Source organism: Onychomys torridus, chromosome 8 (assembly GCF_903995425.1).
Source record: "Onychomys torridus chromosome 8, mOncTor1.1, whole genome shotgun sequence".
In the NCBI taxonomy this organism is placed as follows: Eukaryota; Metazoa; Chordata; class Mammalia; order Rodentia; family Cricetidae; genus Onychomys; species Onychomys torridus.
In genome coordinates this window covers 69265722-69284603 of record NC_050450.1, presented here as the reverse complement: position 1 = coordinate 69284603, position 18882 = coordinate 69265722, and the positions used below count along the sequence as shown (strand labels likewise).

The following is an 18882-nucleotide window of genomic DNA, read 5'->3' as shown; positions in this document are numbered from 1 at the left end:
TCCTGAGAGGCATTGCAGAGTTCTGCTCCCAGGGAGAGGAAATAGGACAAATGGGCAGGTAGAACTCTAAGCTGCACAAAACCAAAAGATGGGGAAAAATTAGAAAAACAGAGATCACGACCATCTGTGGGGCTGGAGGGGTGGCTCAGTCAGTAAAGCGCCTCCCTCGGAAGTGCAAGGACCTGATTTCAAATCCCCAGAACCCAAACAAAAAGCTGACCCAATGGTTTGTGGTTAAAAGCCAGCAATAGCAAGATGGAAGGTGGGGACAGGTAGGAGTCCATGGCCAGCTAGCATGACCTCCTTGATGAAACTCCAGGCTACTGAGAGGCTTTGTCTCAAACAGAGGGAGAAGGTACCTGAGCAACAACACCTGATGCTATTCTCTGGCCTTCACACACGTGCCACCCATCCACACACATGTACACATGTGACACACAAGGTCACACAAACACATGCCTTTCTACGTTACAAGACTGGACTGTGGACAGTGTTTATATAGTCGTAATTATGTAAAAGCTAAATGAACCAAAACATACACTTGCATGCTGATATTCTGAGAGTGACCAGGAAGGAAGTAGGCATGGCATCCCATGGAAGAAGCCCACATATTCACTTTCCATGGTAAGAACTCAGGAGAAAACACGTCAAAGTTATACCATCGGGACATAACTGGCAAGCAGCTGTTGCCCGTGAAACATGAACATGAATACAGAAAACACAGCTAAAGGAGTGAGCTTCAAGTCGATGCCTCAGAGGAGTGGGGCTTAGTTGGGGAGCGGGGGGGGGGGGGGGGGGCAGAGATGGATCATGCAGTGCCTTGCAGCACCATTTAGCTTTTAAAATTATGTACATAGACTGCTTTGATAAATATAAAAGTTAAATTTAAAATAACCATAAATTTTTACCATAGCTGGAAGGCCTGAGCGGCCATCAGGGAGAGGACATTTCCTACCCCCCCATTACAAATGTGACATGGCAGGAATAAGACTGATGGTTGCCATGGTTTCTCCAGCATCTCTGCTCCCAGTAAAAACTCTTGTCATGGTGCCAGGTCCTAAGGACGTCAAGAATAAGAGGCAGCGACTCTGGCCTGAATTCTCCAGAGCACAGTGATATGCAGCCACCAGCTGAGCTGGCCCGTTCACTCTCAGAGAAGGTCTTTGTGCTGCATGGGCATCTCCACAGGTGCCTGAAGACTCAGGAGGAATGATGCCATTAATTAGATGCACTGCTGGAGGCAGGCATCTATGAAGCAACCTGATTTTTATCTGGCTGGAGACTTGCTAAGCGTGATGCAGAAAGCATATATGATCTTGTTAGAGTACCCAGTCAGGCAGCCAGCAGTCCAAAGAGAATACCCAGGGAGCTGATGAAACAGATCTATCTATCCTTGGTGCTCATCTCTTCTCTTTAGGAAATCTTCACTGAGCACCCATCGTGTGCTCGGGCGTCGCGGGGATACAGGCAAAGGTCCAGGCTAGGTTTTCAAGAGAACACAATTCTGAGACTTTCTGAGGAATACATATATGATCCTGCCATGGTTCAAAATCTTTTCACCTTGCAACTTTCATATCCAGTGTCTAAGGAGTGACCAAGTCTTCACATTGTGGTCAGGAAACATGAGTGAGTGTCATTAGGTGCTATAATCACTAGAATAAAAACAGAGAACAGAGGAGGAGGAGTCAGTTCCAGAAGGGAGGAAAAGAGTGTCTCAGGGGAGCTGCAGAGAAAAATGACCTTGGTTTTCCCATTTGCTGGGCAATACATGGGAGTTAGAGGCTGTGGGGCTATGGGTTGCTGAAATCTCCAGTACAGAGAGAAGAAAGCCAAGATCAGCCCAGAGTATGCTAGGCTGACTTCTAGGCAGAGGCCAAACCATCTGGTAACTGGCCTGCTGTGTTTTGCCAAAATGTAGATGTGGGAGCTGGAAAGATGACTCAGCAGTTAAGAGCACTTTCTTAAGAGTTCTTTCAGAGTTCTGTTCCTGGGCACCCATGTTGGGCTGTTCACAACTGCCTATAACTCTCAGGTGATGTAACACCTTCTTCGGGCCTCCTTGGGACATCAACACACACATACACACACACACACACACACACACACACACACACACACACACATACATGCACAAATGATAATAATTATTATGATAATTATTAATGCAGGTCTAGAAGTCAGTCCTCATCTAGAAGCCTGGGCTCAGCTAGGAGCTTGTTAGGCATGCAGGATCTCAGGACATGCTCTGAATCCTCACTGCACCAAGGTCCCTGGGAGACTCACACTCAGTTGTAGGAAGCTCAGGCCTAAACCACTGTCTCCTACCACACAGAGGCTGGATAAAGCCTTCTAAACGGCAAAACCTTTCTCTTAGACCACCACACATGAAAACCTCCATGTTTTTATATTCCCTGATTGACAAAATATTCAAACAAGGTTGCTATGAATTCTGTATCACTTAGGATGGGTTTTGAATTTGGTATACTTACTGGTCAATACACTATAAGATCTGTTCAGCAACCTCACCAAACCGGGCTTCTGCTTTCAAAATTTTCATAGATAGAATCATATTCATCCACTAACTGCCTCGATAATTTCAGAGACATAGGCCTCCCCAGTGGAATTTCAAAGGTGGTGTCTCCCACATGCTGATCATCCAACCCAGTGATCAGCCTTCTTTATCAAGCAATTTATCGTCTCTGAGCCCAAATGCACTAGGGAAACGTGTTATTTTTAAAAAATCCTTGGGGTAAATCTTTTCAATAATGAAACTGGAATGAACTCCATTCCTGGCACCTTCACTGGTCCCTGATTTGCCAAGATTCTGTTTAACGGAGACCGAAGTGTAGCGACACTCCTTGGTTGCCTGACCAAAATGCAACATTTCTGTCTCTTTCCAGCACGGACACCTGGGCCCGCATTATAAAAGGGGCTGTTTGATCCTCCTACACACGCACACAAGTAAATTCAACCTTTTCACCAGTTAATATTTTTAACAGCCGCCAGGAAGAAAGTATTGAAACCAGGACTGGGATCCACATCTAACTGGGTCTACCTTGGTCCTTTCCACTTTAAAATGAAAATGTATTAGGCTGGAGATATGACTCTCAGTTAAGAGCTCTTGCAGAAGACCCGAGTTTGGTTCCTCACTCCTACTCACAACTGCCTATAACATTAGTGCCCTTTTCTGGTCTCCATGGGCAGCTGCACATACATGTATATACAAACACACAAAGTCACAGTCACACACAGAAAGAAAGGAGAAAGAAAGGAGGGGAAGGGAGGAGAGAGAGAGAGAGAGAGAGAGAGAGAGAGAGAGAGAGAGAGGAGAAGGAAGGAAGGGAGGAAGGGAGGAGGGAGGGAGGGAGGGAGGAAGGAAGGAAGGAAGAAATTAAGAGAGAAATATATTTAAAAGATTGCTCTGGATAACAGTTCAGCAGTGTCACATTTTCCCTCCAGGATGCCTAGGGTCTTTAAATATAAGTGTGTTCCAAGCCTCCTCAGGAGGGGTTGGAGCTTGCAGCTTTCCCCAAACTCTTGTAGCCATTCAGTAGCACCTCCCAGGTCACCAGTCACAGTGAGAACACTATGCTTCCCATGTCATAGTGGCCCAGGACAGACAGGTGAAGCCACTTAGCAAGGCGAACCAGTGTTGATTTTTCTTCCACCAAAAGCTGGAGTAGCCTCAAACTGTCACCTGAAAGCAATAGAGCTTTGTCTGGCCCATCTCATATCCTCTTTTCTTACTCGGGGCTACTGTCTTCCTGGGTCTGTCTACCGGGTAGGGGTAAAGAGAACGGCCAAATATGTACACTTGAGTTTTAGATAGACAGCCATTCATGGTTTCCTGGTTTGGAAAAAATCAGCCCCATCTGACTTGATATGAGGTCTGAACAGCCATGTCTGTTTTTTTTAATCTATTTTTCAAATGAGATGCAATGAGGTTAAGAGATTTACACATCACCCTTATCTTAGTCACTTTTCTATAGCTGTGAAGAGACACCCTGACCATGGCAGCTGTTATAAAAGAAAACATTTAATTGGGGGCTTGCTTATAGTTTCAGAGGTTTAGTCCATTATCACCCCAGGCCACACCTCCTAATCCTTCTAATTCTTTCGAACAGTTCCACTCCCTGGTGACTAAGTATTCAAATATTTGAGCACCACAGCCCCTAGCTCACAGACAGTTAAAGTTAAAACTAACCAGTAGATCAACCCCCACTTCAGTTTAACAAAAATAAAAGGGGTGTGTGTGTGTGTGTGTGTGTGTGTGTGTGTGTGTGTGTGTGTGTAAGACTCCAAAGAGAGAATGCAACCTATCTGAGACCACATAGCCCTTACACCACATGGCTGGAAACCAGTTGGATCACTGGTTCCAATGCCCGAATTTCTGGTGATGAGCCCGCCTGTCTTCCTTGCCAGATCTTGGGGCCCTCTGATTTCTCAAATGCCTGCACAGGCACAGGGACCAAAACAATGCTTCTGGTTGAACTCAAAGAGTATTCAACAGTCCCTTTCTACCTGGTCTCTTGAGGACCAGGGCTGGGACTCTGTCCCCACCACAGTCACTGTTAAACTCTCACCCAGATTCCCCAGAACTTAGAGATGGAAGAGGAGGAGCTGCCAAGCCCACCATAAGTTACAATATTCTCCCCTCCATCCCTATCCAGCTTGGAGACTATGGGCATGTTATTGGTAAGGGCAATGAGTCACATGGCCGGTTGATAAAGGACAAAAGGATGTGAGGAGTCAAGACATTTGGATGCTGCTGCTGTGTGGCTGTCACCTGGCCACTCCCTCCTCTGTGAGCCCCACCCAGTCTTCTCACCTGAAAAATGCCAAGTTTGCTGAACGGATGAAGGTTCTAGAGCTCTCATCACACCAAAATCCTCTGCAGCCACAAACCCCAGGCTCTGGACCTGTTTGTGACTTGCCCTAGGTTTTGATTTCTTCATCAGAAAAATGAACATAACATTAAAAACATGAATACAATACAGTGCTGTGGAGACATGAGCAGCTGCCATAGCATGGCTGGAAAAAATCCAGTTAGTCTGTGGAAAGCCAAAGCTTACTCTTCCTGTACCGATATTGTGGTTTATGTGTCCCAGAGAAGGTTGAAAACCCAAGAGGCTCAGGATCCTGGCCTACAAAAGCTCAGTGGACCGCAACCCAGGGCAGAACATGGCCAGGGATGCCATGAGGCACCAAGTGTCTAAATAAAGCCACACACAAGAAGGTAAAGAGCAGGGAGGCCAAGGCTTGATTGTGAATTGGTTCTTTGGAGAGCGGGGGGGGGGGGGGGGGGGGTTAGTGAGACTCCCAGAAAGTGAATAACCTCCTGGACCTCCAAGCAGTTCACCATCCATCCCAGGTTTTCTGTGGTTCTCACCCCGCCCCCACCCCACCCCAGGTAGGAGAGCCATGTGTTTCTACCGGCTCAAAACATCTGCCTCACTCATTTGGGAAAGGGGTTCACCATCTCAGGGGTGAGCCTTGAAGGGGTGTGTAGAGAAAGGTGGCAGGGGGGGTGTGTGTGAACCTAGGCCTGGTGATACAATCTGCAGACAGAGAGTCAGATTTCTACCCTTAAGAATGCCCAAACAAAATGACAGTTCTTCTGGGAATAGGGGCCCAGCGGGAACTCTAGTATCTCTCAAGAGTTAAGTGAGACTCCATGGGGGCTCTGCCAACCAGAACCCAGGCAGAACTCAGGGGCACCCTCAAACTGGAGGAGAGATTAATCCAGGACTATTTACTAAGGAATAGGAAAAGCTTAGGAAAGTGCCAGGGACACTCAGGGTCTGGGACTGGGAACAGGGGGGTGGGGGGCACTGCCCACTAGGGAAGAGGGGAGAGAGCCGCTGTCAGAAGTCAGAGAGAACGTGGGCCAATTTCACACAAACTAACATGGGGAGGGAAACCTCACTTGAGGAATTGCTTGCGTTAGATGTGTCTGTGGGCATGTCTTCGGGGCATTTTCTTGATTAATGATCTGGGTGAGAGGGTGCAGCCCACTTGGTTCTGCTTCAAGCCCCTGCCTTGGCTTCCCTCCATGATGGGCTGTCACTGTAAGCCAAATAAGCCCTGTCCTCCCCTCCCCAACTTGGTTCTGGTCAGAGTATTTTGTCACAGCGACAGACAGAAAACTAGGAGCTGAGTGAGAGCTCTCCCCAACTCCCAGCCTCCATCCCACCCCCACCCCAGTCTGAGCTGTGGCCTCCTAGAGTGACAAGCGGCTGACCATAGTGACCTGGCAAATAGGGGCTGCCTTAGGGTTTCTATGGTTGTGATGAAACACCATGACCAAAAGCAGCTTGGGGAGGAAAGGGTTTATTTCGGCTTAGTTCACTTCAAGGTCCATCATTGAGAGAAGTCAGGGCAGTCCCCAGTAGGGCGGGAGCATGGAGGCAGGAGCTGATGCAGGAGCTGGTGACTGATGCTGCTTAGGGGCTTGTTCCTTACGGCTTCCTTGGGCGACTTTCTATGGCATCCAGGATTTCCAACCCAGGGGTAGCACTGCCTATAGGAAGCATTTTCTGAATTAAGATTCCTTCTTCTGCCGGGCAGTGGTGGTGCATGCCTTTAATCCCAGCACTCGGGAGGCAGAGGCAGACGGATCTCTGTGAGTTCGAGGCCAGCCTGGGCTAGAGAGTGAGTTCCATGAAAGGCACAAAGCTACACAGAGAAACCCTGTCTCAAAAAAAAACAAAACAAAAAACAAAAAAGGTTCCTTCTTCCCAGATGACCCCTGCTTGTGTCAAGTTGACATGAAGACTAGCCAGCACAGGGGCTGAACACGCCAGCCTGAGACTCCTCTCTCCTACCAGTTTTCTACCTGATCCATCATTACCTGACCACCTCCTCAACCAGCTGCCAGAGGGCAAGGGAGAATCCACCAGTAAACTCCCAGTCCAAGCCCCAATAACCCCACCCCTGCCCCAGAGCTGAGAGCAGTGGGGAGACATGGCACAGGAGTGAGTGAGCAGCAGCTATCCTGCCAGGGCCTTCCTGCACTAGGAGACATCTCCTCTAGAGTGCCATCCTCCTGTCTCAAGCTGCCCTTGAAGCTGCCTCCCCACCACACACCCCCTACATAGTCACTGTAATAAAGTCAGTTTTGTCCAAAACAAAATCGCTTTGTAGCAACACATCCCTTGCTTGAGCCTAGAAAATTCCCTCTGCTTTTCAGAGCCGCGTTCTTCCTCCTTCTCTCCAGTGCTTATTTCCTCCGCGTGTTTCCTGTAATTTGCAAAGATTAAAGATTTAAGCTTCTTTATTGCCCTGTACTTTCCCTGCCCCATTATGCATTCTGCCCACCGCTCCTGCCTCCTCCCGCAGAGCTCCCAAATCAGTTCTGCGCACACAGAAAACACCTCCCCAGGTAAATCTCACCTGGTGTGTGACAGGCCATGCTCCCAGAGAAAGCTGGCTTCTGTAGGCTGAACTCTGTGGGGCCAGGCTCCTCGTGATTCAGCACGATTGTTCATGTTATGCTCTCTGGAGTCAGCACCATCCCAGTTAGCCTGGGCTCCTAAGGCTGGAGGGGGGGGAGGGCGCTTTCCTTTTGTCTATGCTCTTTCATACTTTCCATCTCTGGGGCTTTGAATCCCCATGTTCAAGGATGTGTAAACAAATCCTTCTCAGAGCTAGGGGCCTGCACTTTTGAAGGAGGCAACGTTGTAGCATTTGGACACAGTGATAGAAGCAGCAGTAGGACTATCAAGGGCGGGCGGGCACACTGGATCCCTGCTCAGAGGAGTCACCAGATTAGCGAGGTGCTGTCACTGCTACCTGGGAATTCTTGAGGTTTTTTTTAAATTTGGAATGTATTTTTATAAGTAAATGTTGGCATCCTATTATTTTTTACACTGTTTTCCAACAAGGGGCCCACATGGGCATTGTGTTCTATGCGGGGGGGGGGGGGGGGGGGTACTGTTTTCATTGTGGCTGTTATGTAGACTGTCCCACCTGCCATCTCAGAAGGTGAGAGCTGTGGGTCCCAGGCACTGGTGCTTCCCTGTTCCTCCAGAACCTACGTGGATGCATCAGGTCCCAGGGCTGGGAACAGCAGGCATATGTGGAGGTTAGCCCCCTCATTCATTTGTTCATTCAACATTTATGAAGCTCTGCTCTGTGTCAGCCCTGTGCTGGCAGAGTTGGAGGATCTGACAATGAAGTATATATATATATATATAAAAGCTTGTTCATCGCTCCCTGTTCAGACCCCCAAAGCTACAGGGCACCTGCTCACACTGAATGAACCACACAAAGAATGCTAGATTAAACATCAAGAGACTTGGGGCTATGTAGAGAAACCCTATCTCGGAAAAGACCAAAAAAAAAAAAAGACCAAAAAACAAAAGACTTGACTTTAAGCCCTAGATATGCCCCTACCTTGCTGTGTGACCTTGTCATGCCTAAGTCAGAATTTCTAGTGATATATCTATCCTAAGTATCTCTCTCTCTCTCTCTCTCTCTCTCTCTCTCTCTCTCTCTCTCTCTCTCACACACACACACACACACACACACACACACACACACACACGCAGCACGGGGGGGGGGGGGGGGGGTGTCCGGGGCGGGGAGATATGATCTCTCTGGGTAATTTCAATGAGTATTCTAGAACCTTAAAGGTAGGAAGTCTGAGGTTATGTTTAGTTCTAACAAACTGTAGTTGGTAACTCAGCTCTCAATAAAGTGCCATGTTCAGGAAGTGATGGAGACCAGGGTGGGCAGAGGAGCGGGGGCTGGAGTGGGCTGCCATTCAAAGGCAATCTAGAGGACAAAGCAGAGAGAAATAAAGGGCAGCTCTAAGGAGGAACAGAAGCAAACTCTCTCTAGAGACAGGAGAACGAGACTTGGGGAAAGCTGAGCTGAATGATCTCGGACTACAGCTTGATCCGTCCATGAGTACACCTGCGTCCGCTGTTCAGATCTACACCCAAGTAGCCCAGAACCTGTGTGGACAAGGGACACACTGGGAAAGCTATTCAAGAAGGCAGAATAGTGACTGGTGGAGTCACCATCATTCCTTTAGCCCTGGGAAGGCTTGTGGTTGGATGCGTCAACACCATGCTCTCCGGTCAGTCACTAGCTACATAGTGGCGCTGCCAATTTCTTTCCATTAGTTAAAATAAAAGGTCCAGTTTCTCAATCACTGGAGCCACACACTTCACAGTTACAGAGCATGGTTCCTTCCGTGCAGAAGTTTCCTCTGCACAGCACTAGTCTAGATGAGCAGAAACTGGGAGCCGAGGAGACAGCTCATTTGTTAGAGGGCCAACCTCACCAACCTGAGTTTGGAGCTCTAGCTCCCACATAGAAGCTGGGCAGAACAGCACACATCTGTAAGGCTGGAGCTGGCAGAGCAGAGGCCGGTGGAGCCTTGAAGGTTTTTGGACATGCTGGGTTTATCAAGCCTGTGAGTTCCAGTAGAGTAGGAGATCCTGACTTTAAAATTAAGTTGAAGGGCCCAGAGAGATGACTCAGTTGTTGAGAGTGTGCACTGCTCTTGCAGACGGCTCAAATTTGAATTTGGTTCCTAGCACCCATGTTGAGCAGCTCACAACAGCCTGTAACTGCAGCTCCAGAGGGGGATCCGATGCCTCTAGGCCCTGTGGGTATGCACATACCCACGAACAGACACAGACACGTCCACGGGAGAGGGGGGAGTGGTAAGAAAGAAAGCTTTTTTAAAAAATAAGTTGGAGAGCAATTAAGAAAGACACCCAATGATCATAGTGCAGGAATACCTACATGTATATATGCACACACCCATACAAACATGCACATACAGCCTGAATGCAATGAACACACACGCACAGAGAGACAGACAGAGAGACAGACAGACAGACAGACATCTTCTGCTCCTCTCATCTATCCAGTTGCTGTTAATGTAAAATAAAATGAGATTTCTTTGGTTTCATTCTCTGCTACAGCTACTATTGCTTCTAGAATAAACCAAGGCCTCCTGCAAACCCCTACCCCAGTCCGATTATTCCCGGGTAGTTCTCACTGGTCAGGTTCCCCAGGCTGATTGTTTTGCCCATTACTCATGGCGTTTCCAACAGAAAAGCTTCATTTCTCATTTCTTCCTGGAAGCCACAAGCCGTGCGTTGAGCTTGTCTTTACTGGCTAGAAGGTTTCCTAAGCCCAGTTGTATAGCAGCTTCAACTAGCTAGAAACAAATTCGGGCAGCTTGCCAGTGCCTTCCCAGGGTTCCCTGAAATCATTCACTTCCTCACAGTACAAGCATCCTTGTGACTTCAGCATCCCACTGTTCTCAATTGCTTCAGCCTCTGCTTGGGCTCCTCGTCCCCTTTCTTGGGCAGAGTTTAGAGAGCAGAGCTGCTGTAAGTGGACCACTGGATACCCTACTATCACTCAGTGTTCCTCCCTGTCCTAAAAAACCTTCATTGAGAATATACCAGCCATGGGTGAGGCCAGGGGCTGGGAGGGGTAATAAAGTGCCCTCTTCTGAGGAATTGTATTTCACCATCAGTGAGCAGGTGAGCCAAAACCATAGGTGAACAGGAACCTGTGTGTGGATAGTGTCTTAGTTACTTGATGTTGCTGTGAAGGGACACCATGATCAACTTATTGAAGAGTTGATTGGGGCTTACAGTTTCAGAAGGTCTGTGACCATTGTGGCAGGGAGCATGGCAGCAGGCAGGCAGGCACGGTGGTGCTGGAGCAGTAGCTGAGAGCTTATATCCTGATCCACAAGCAGCAGGCAGAGAGAGAGTTAACAGGGCATGGCATGGGTGTTTGAAACCTCACATGCCACACCCAGGAATACACTCCTTCCAATAAGACCATACCTCATAATCCTTCCCAAACAGTTCAACTAACCAGGGACGGAGTATTGAAATATATGAGCTTATACCGGCCATTCTCATTCATCCAGTCGCAGAGAGGGAAACCTGCGTGAAGAAACCAGGGAACACTTGACCCACAGGAAGGAGGAGGGGTGGACACTTAGATAGCTTTCCCTATGATTCTTTCCCAGCGTATGAAGCCCTATCTGAAGCCTGGCAAAGGCCCTCTTTTCATGAAGCCCCATGTCAGCCACTGGATGCCTAATCTAAATTATGACAGTGCTTCCTGTCTTTTCTCTAGTTCTCTCTGTCTGCTGGACCCTACTATCCATAGACCCTTGACCCTGGAGTCTTATCCAGCTCCAAACCACAGACCAAGCCTGCCTCAGTCAGTAACTGCCTCACATTCTACAGTCTGAATATTCCTGTAGCTGCCCCCAGCCCTTTTCTTCTGGCAGCTTTGGTGCACCCCCAAACTTTCCCTAAGCCGTGGACCCAGCACTGATATATGCTTCCTCCCTCCCTAATCCGCACCCTCTACTCCAGTTCCTCATTTTTGCAAGTACCCACCTTCTCCTCATTCTTTTCTTTTATACATTTAATTTGGAATCCAGACTGCCCTTCCTATTAGTAAGTAGATATGCTTCAATCACAGAGTGCCCACTCATTCATTCAGCAGGTACTGGTGAAGAGCTCTGAGACCCACAGACAAAGCTCAGCTCTGAGCTTCAAGATGAGGAAGGAGACAGGCTTAGATAAGGGACATTCAGAGTGTGGCAGAAGCTCTGGCATATGGATTCAGGAGTTGTTCTGGGTGGGGCCGAGGGACTGAGTTCTTCAAGGCAAATTCGGTAAGGATCAGCTGGACAATGCAGAAGGGCATTTGAGGCAGGAGATCTGTGTGTCTATTGCTACAGGAACCAGCAACAGCCAATCCAGGCAGCCTTGGGAGGCCTGACCACATGGGCTGTGGAACAGAACTGTGTCCAGAGCAAGGCCGGAAGTGGGGGTGGGAGGGTAGGGTTGCAGAGCCAGGCTCTTATAAGCCGAGGGACAGCTACACAGGTTCATGCTTCAAAACTCATCTGTAAGCTGATGCAATCCCCATGGTGCCTGCTCTGCTCCACCAACAGTGAGCACAACTGACCAAGAAGCCAGGCTCTGCCTCTCCAGTCACTGCCAAGGGCCATTTCTGCCACCCCAGCTGTCAGGGTGGCCTCTGCTCTGGGTGCCCATCTCTTGAAGTTCAGAGGAGGCAGGCATTCAAGCAAGCCCTGTGTTTTCGCTGCTAATTCTATACACTGTTTTTTTCTTCCTGACATTCTCATCTCCTGTTCATGGCTCAGGAAAGAATTTAGTAAATAAAATATAAGAGCTTCAGAGACTCTATCCAGGAGGCTGGATGGGAGCTTGGAAAGGGATGTTACTCATCCCATAATCACATTTTACAAATACAGTGATTGAGACAGGGAGTTAGCCTAATTGACTTGAATTAGATTCATATTCCAGCTGTAACAGAAACAACACATTTTTCAAAAAAAATTCTAAGGTCACAGGCTGGAGAGATGGCTCATTGGTTAAAAGCACACACTGCTCTTCCAGAGAAAGAGCACCCAGAACCCACAGCATGTAATTTACAATCTCCTTCAACTCCAGCTCCCCTGGTTTATGTAAACATCTGCATTCATGTGCACATACCATACACACACACACACACACACACACACACACACACACACACACACAACTTAAAATAATAAAAATAAATCTTTTTAGAAAATTCTAGACAGGCATAGTGGCACACACCTTTAATCCCAGCACTTGGAAGGCAGAGGCAGGTGAATCTCTGTAAGTTTGAGACCAGCCTGATCTATATAATGAGTTCCAGCACAGCCAAAGCTCCATAGTGAGATCTTGTCTCAAAAAAATAGATAGGTAGATAGATAGATAAATAGATACATACATACATACATACATACATACATACATACATACATAAAATAAAGATAAAAAGTTCTAAGGTCCTGGGCTAGGGAGATGAGTCAGTAGGTGAAGTACTCTGCCAGCATGAGGACATGAGTTCAATTACCCAGAACCCACATGAAAAAACTGGATATGGTGGTGTGCACCTGTAATGCCAGCACTTGTGGCTTAAAATCACTTAGGGACAGGTGAACCTCAGGGGCTCTCCAGCCTAGCAGAAATACTGAGCAGCAGGTTCAGTGAGAGATACTGTCTCCAAATAGTAAATGATGATGATGATGATGATGATGATGATGATGATGATGATAGGAAGAGAAACTGATAAAGATATCCTAATTTCAGCCTCTGGCCTCCACAGGCTCCCACATGGCTGAGCTACTCACACATATATAATACACACCACACACACACACAAACACACACACTAAAGTCTTCCATAGGCTTATAAAACCAAGACTGTCCACAAGGGTATGCCGTGTTGCTTTTGGAGGCTCTGCAGGGAAATCCATGCTCTGGCTCTTTCCATCTTCTGGAAACTTCATCCATCTCTTAGCTGGTGTCTGACTCCTCTGCCCTCTTTAACGCCAGAAGCATGGCCTCTATGCTTTCTTTCTCTAACTCTGGTTCCTGCCTCCTCTCACAAGGACCCTTATGACTACACTGAACCCATGGGCACAGTGCAGGTTACCCTCTATCTCGAGATCCTCCTCCACTGCCCTGTCTCTGTGGAAAGCCACAGGCTCAGGGTTCAGTACTGCAGATGTGGAGCCATTATTCCTACCACACATTTAGTGTTCCTGAGAACTGTCCAGCCCCAGAATCCTATGAGCACCTGCTGTCCCTGACCCACGGCTCTATCCATATTTGTTCTTTCAGAGGAAACAACGTTTGAAGCAGGAGTGAAGGTTCAGATCCACAGTCAGTCTGAGCCGCCTTTCATCCAAGAGCTGGGCTTTGGGGTGGCTCCAGGGTTCCAGACCTTCGTGGCCACACAAGAGCAGAGGGTAAGTTCCCCATGCTCCCCAGATCATGGGTCCTCAGGTTACTCCAGCTACCTCAGAAGCATGTGGAGGAGAGATGAGAAAATACTAAGTAAATGTCTTCACCGGTTCTCCAGAACCTTCTGTTGGCTCCTAAAGTCACCTGTGCAAGAAACGTAACCTACTTTTTTGTTTCACTAAATGGTTGAGTTCTTTTATCCCCCAGAACACTCCACCACTTATTTTATTAGTTAGTTAATTAGTGAGTTAGTTAGTTAGTTAGTTAGTTAGTTAGTTAGCTAGTTTTTGCCAGTGAATGTTAACAAACCGCTACGCCAAGTTTGATAGCCTTCTTCTCATTTGTATTAACGAAATTCAAAGTAGCCTACAAAGGAAAAGGGATGGAGTAGTTGCTAGCCCCCCAACCTAGGAGGAGTAAAACCTCTTCTGTGGATCTCCCGCCCACCCTTTGATATAGCCCTGAGCAGAGCCCCACCTAGCCAGCGGGATCTGCAGAAAAGCAGGGAGAGGGCTGGCACCATTCTTGTCAAAGTGGGTTTTAACATCTCAGAAGGGAGAGCGCAGACTCTCAGTAGGGAGGCAGTCTCAAAGCCCAACAGCCAGAGACAAGCTTGATTTTTCTCCAACTTCCTGGATGTTTGCTGTTTACTTTGCCTGGAGTAAGAGAGTCCCCAGCCAGGTCACCCAAGACAGCTTACTGGGTGAGGCGGAGTAGTGTGTGGTAGGAGGCTGCTGCTGCCTTCTGTGAGAGGGAGAAATGGTTGCAGAGAATAAAGATGAAGCCACACCACTCAAGCCATCATGCTTTCAGAGTTTGACTCGGCTGCTGGAGTGCTATCCGAGTTTCGCCTGGTGCCGATCACAGCTCTTTAGCCACATTATAAAGTGATACTCTGAATTAAAAACTGGCTTTAGATCCGTCAATAAACTAGCTAAGATTTTTAAGTTTCTGAGGAAGTGTTACGAGTGCCCATCTCATGCGTGCTCTGTTCTGTGCATACGCCTGGTCAGTTGGTTTAGGCCACTGTCAGCCTCCACTCCAGTGTGTGGCAGGGAGGGTAGTTTTGGGGCAGGGGCATGGATTCTGGACTCTACAGCCCCCGGAGAAGGAGATAAGTGGTATGAGGGCAAAGAAAGATGCAAGATGGACAGCTGGGCCAAGGTTTGGCTAAGGATGTGACAATCAAGAAGAGTGACAATCTGGATTGCCCAGTATAGGCAGACAGACAGGCAGGCAGGCAGGCAGGCAGCCTGAGAGAGCCTGAAGCCTAAGCTCTTAGCCTCATTGGGCTCCTGGATCCTGCCAGAAGTAAACAAAGCCACATTTCCATCAGCAGTATTCTTCTATAATAGAGCCAAGAGTCCAGGGAAATGGCCCTCAGCTTGGATTTGTACAGAGAACATTGGGAGTTAGAGGGTCAATGAGGAAAGGTGATGGAAAGGACTTGAGCAGAGTCAGAGACTTGAAAAACTGTAGAAACCCAAACTGGGTGTGGTCTGTGTGAAACCCATCAGGGCATGCTCCCAGTGCTGACAGAAGTGGAGTTCCTCTCCCTGCAAAGAGCCTGGGAGAGGATTCTGGGGTACATAAACTGAAGGGTTCATTCTTTTGACAGCACTTTGCCTTCTTCAGAGTGACTCCTTGGAGGTTGGGGGGCTAGAGCTACCCTGAGGATACAGCCATGAGCTGTCAGAAACTGTGTCAATGTTAGTTCAAGTCTACAGGGGTTGAGATGGAGAGCCAGTGAAGAGGCTGGGATGTGGGCAAGGAGAACTCTCGGAGCATTCCTTTGTACAGGGGGAGCAAGCCCCCAAGGCTTTAAAGCATGGGTTAGACCAATAGATGTGGCAGGGAGTTCTTGGATGCTGAAGAGGATGATTGTGACTTGTCCAAAGCAAACCTGACGTTGTGGTCTGCTGGATGTGTCTACCGAGACAGCCCTCTGGGGTCTACCTTGCTCATGTACAGAGTAAGTGTGCTGTGCTCCTCAGCAGGTGAGCCATAACTTCTTTCTCTACTAGCAAAGGTTGGAGAGGAGAGCATGCGTGGGTAGAGGCTGTTCTTCAGCAGACTGAGAGACATGGTTAGGCTTCCTCTGCTCATCCTCTATCTGTGACATGGAAGAAAATTCTAGGCTGGGTGGGAAGTTGGAGCAGATGATTCCTAAGAAGCTTAAGTCAGTGTTTCTCTTGCCAAGATAAGACAGAGGGGCTCCCCCCATGGTGAGCAGGAAGAAGAGAAACCTATTTGCAGCGTCCAAGGGCAGAGCGGCTGTTTGTACTGCAGAGTATTGATAGCGAGTCTGCCTCATTCATTTCCGTATTTCTCTGCTTATTATAACTAATAACAAGATATTTGTTAAACATTTTACAGTCTTCAATGCATTTCCGCATCATCTCGTTTCATCATTTCATTCATATTAATAGAGAAATACAAAAACACATCCCAGAGCTAAATCTAATAATACGTTATGTTTACATGTATAGAAAAGAGCATATTCACAGGAAATAAGACTTGAAGGAAATAAGCCAAAATACCCACAGTGGGGCAATTATGAATGATTCATTTTCTTTTCTAGCTTTTCATGTCTTTTATAACGTGGCTTTGTTTTATTCATTTGTTCAGCAAATATTTGTTGAGCAGCTACTGGGGAGGGGGAGCAGCAGGGAGGGGGTAATGTGCCAAACAACAAGACCCAGTTTCTGCTCTCCTAGAAGCTACAGGTGGGTGTTGGTTTTAACAAAGAGGGAAAAATCCTGTCAGGCCAAGTACCTTAGCTGTACATCTTTGTGCTACCAAGGGGACCCTGGTGCTCAAACACTGAATGTCATAGATGGCATGATTCTTTTCTCATTTTCTCATTTCAAAATGAGCTTTTCTCATTTTGTCAATTGCCAAAATGGGAGGTTCATTTAGGGGGTTAATTGGGTCTCCCATGACAATGGGAAGTGATCCTCTTTCTTATAGTACTTATTCTGAGGCTCATTGGTGAAATATGGCAGCCATGTTGCTTTCAATCCAAGATGCTGTTACCTCAACCCAAAGTGCCAGGAAACCTTGCAAGTAGGCCAGAGGAGACAAGACAGTGGAACAGAAAACCCATTCCTGGGAGGTCAGTATGATTCACACAAGGAAAATTGATTTCAGAGTAGGGCCCTTAAGTGGTTCTTGTGACTGGGAGGAACCAGTGCTCAGAGTGAGAAAGTCCTCTCACCCACGCATAATTACACACATGCTTTAGTATTTATTTATTTATATTGTAATCACAAAAGAGCATGATTTTTGGCTAAATACCAAAGCAAAGATTGCTTTTCTAAATGTGCATTTGCCTTAATCCCAATTAAGCCAAGGTATGTCCCTTCCTGAAAAATGCTGCCTTGGGTGGCTTGGCTCTCTGGAAGCCTCTGTAATAAATATCCCAGAGCCTCCACCACCAGAGACAGGCAATGGGGTTCTATCCTGGAAGCAGATATACAACTCTGGTGACTGAGTAAACCCATGTGAAAGTACCAAGCTATCAAACCATGTCCAGCGCTGGCATCACAGGCAGACACCCCGACCACAACTTCAGGCCATTGCTCTTTCTGGTGTGGCTGACAGTCAGGTTTTCCTATCAGAAAGCTGTCACCCTTCCCCTTTGCTTTAGTATTTAGCTATGTTTCCAGCATATGGAGGGAAATCTTTTGAGGTTCATAAGAAACATTATCCTCCTCCACCCCCAAAATAAAAAAGGCCCAGCTGCTGGGTGGGAGGTGCCTACCTCTGGCTTGTGACAGCTCTTGTGGAGCCTCTGAATTCAACTTCCCATGTGCCTTTCAAAAGAGAACACTCATTTGTCAACCTGACAGCCAGCCCATAGTCTTAGTATCCGCTTCACCGTCCCCATTAGAAATGGAGGCCTGGCCAGTTGTGTTGTCCCTTGTCTCTCAAGGCGGCAGAGAGGATTTATTGTACATGTCCTCAGTGACTTCCAAACCACCAAAGCTGGAGCTGGATCCAGTTCCACCCCCTGAAGCGCTGGGAGAGTTCCAGAAGGGGAGACAGCTTGGTGTGTGGCTACTCCCCGTACATCCTCAGGGTACATTGTTTTCCACAAGTAGACTGAAAATAAGAATCAATTAAGCATCTACCAGCTTAGCTACTTAATCACTATTACCATGCATCCCCCAAAGTAGGAATATCTCTGGATTTCCCACAGGCTTTCAACATTATTTTCTGTATGATATGAGCTTGTTTTTCTCAATATGTAGTTAATGGCAGGGAATGAGGGAGGAGTGAGAAGGACCTCTTAAAGGAATTGTTGATGAGCTGTGATGAGCTAGGTACCATGTCCAGCTGTGTTGGAAGACTCCCCAAAAGTCATATAAAATGTGCCCATTTATTATAGATAAATATCATTTTGTGTGTGTGCCCCTGCCTCAGCCTTGCTGTCTCTCCCTCTTACCTTCTTCCTGAAGAGTCTGCCATGCTTGTTTGGGCAGATTCTTTCATCTCCTTTTTTAAGCCCAGTGTGCCACAGAAACGTCCCTTCAACAAGGTTTACCATGACGTCTTTGACTAAACCCTATCTTCATTATAAGGTTAATGCTCAGGGTGTGTGTGTGTGTGTGTGTGTGTGTGTGTGTGTGTGTGTGTACTGCACGCATATGTACAAGGGCACACTCATGTGTTCACATGAAGAGGCCAGAGGTCAATGTTGGGCATCTTCTTCTCACTCTATACCTTATTACTTTTTGAGGCAGGGTCTCTTACTGAATCTGGAGCTCACTGATTGGCTAGGCTGGTGGGACAGTGGGCCCAAAGGATCTTCCCAGTACTAGGATTGCAAGCATCGGTCATAAAGTCCGGCTTTTTACATGGGTACTGGGAATCTGGATTCAGGTCTTCATGCCTAAGCCATCTCCCAAAGCCCTCCTCCTCAGTCTTTGTCCTGTCTTGGTTCTCATGTGGATGTGGACAGATGGTCATACCTTTCCTGTGACACTCCTGACCACCCGCATCTTCTTTCCACCTCTCTGCCTTCTTGGCCCTGGGCCTCTTCATAAACAGTTCATGCCTTGCTCACCCTTACATGTTGGGC

General features: G+C 47.5%; 1 protein-coding gene across 3 annotated transcripts in view; it reads left to right on the top strand.

The window, feature by feature from the left end:
• Asic2 (acid sensing ion channel subunit 2) overlaps positions 1 to 18882 on the top strand; it is a 1075866-nt gene that overhangs the window by 992089 nt on the left and 64895 nt on the right. For all 3 annotated transcript variants that reach the window (XM_036197770.1, XM_036197769.1, XM_036197772.1), the window contains one exon: positions 13677 to 13804. In XM_036197770.1, coding sequence (XP_036053663.1) covers positions 13677 to 13804 — 128 coding nt within the window. The remainder of the gene's footprint in view (positions 1 to 13676; positions 13805 to 18882) is intronic.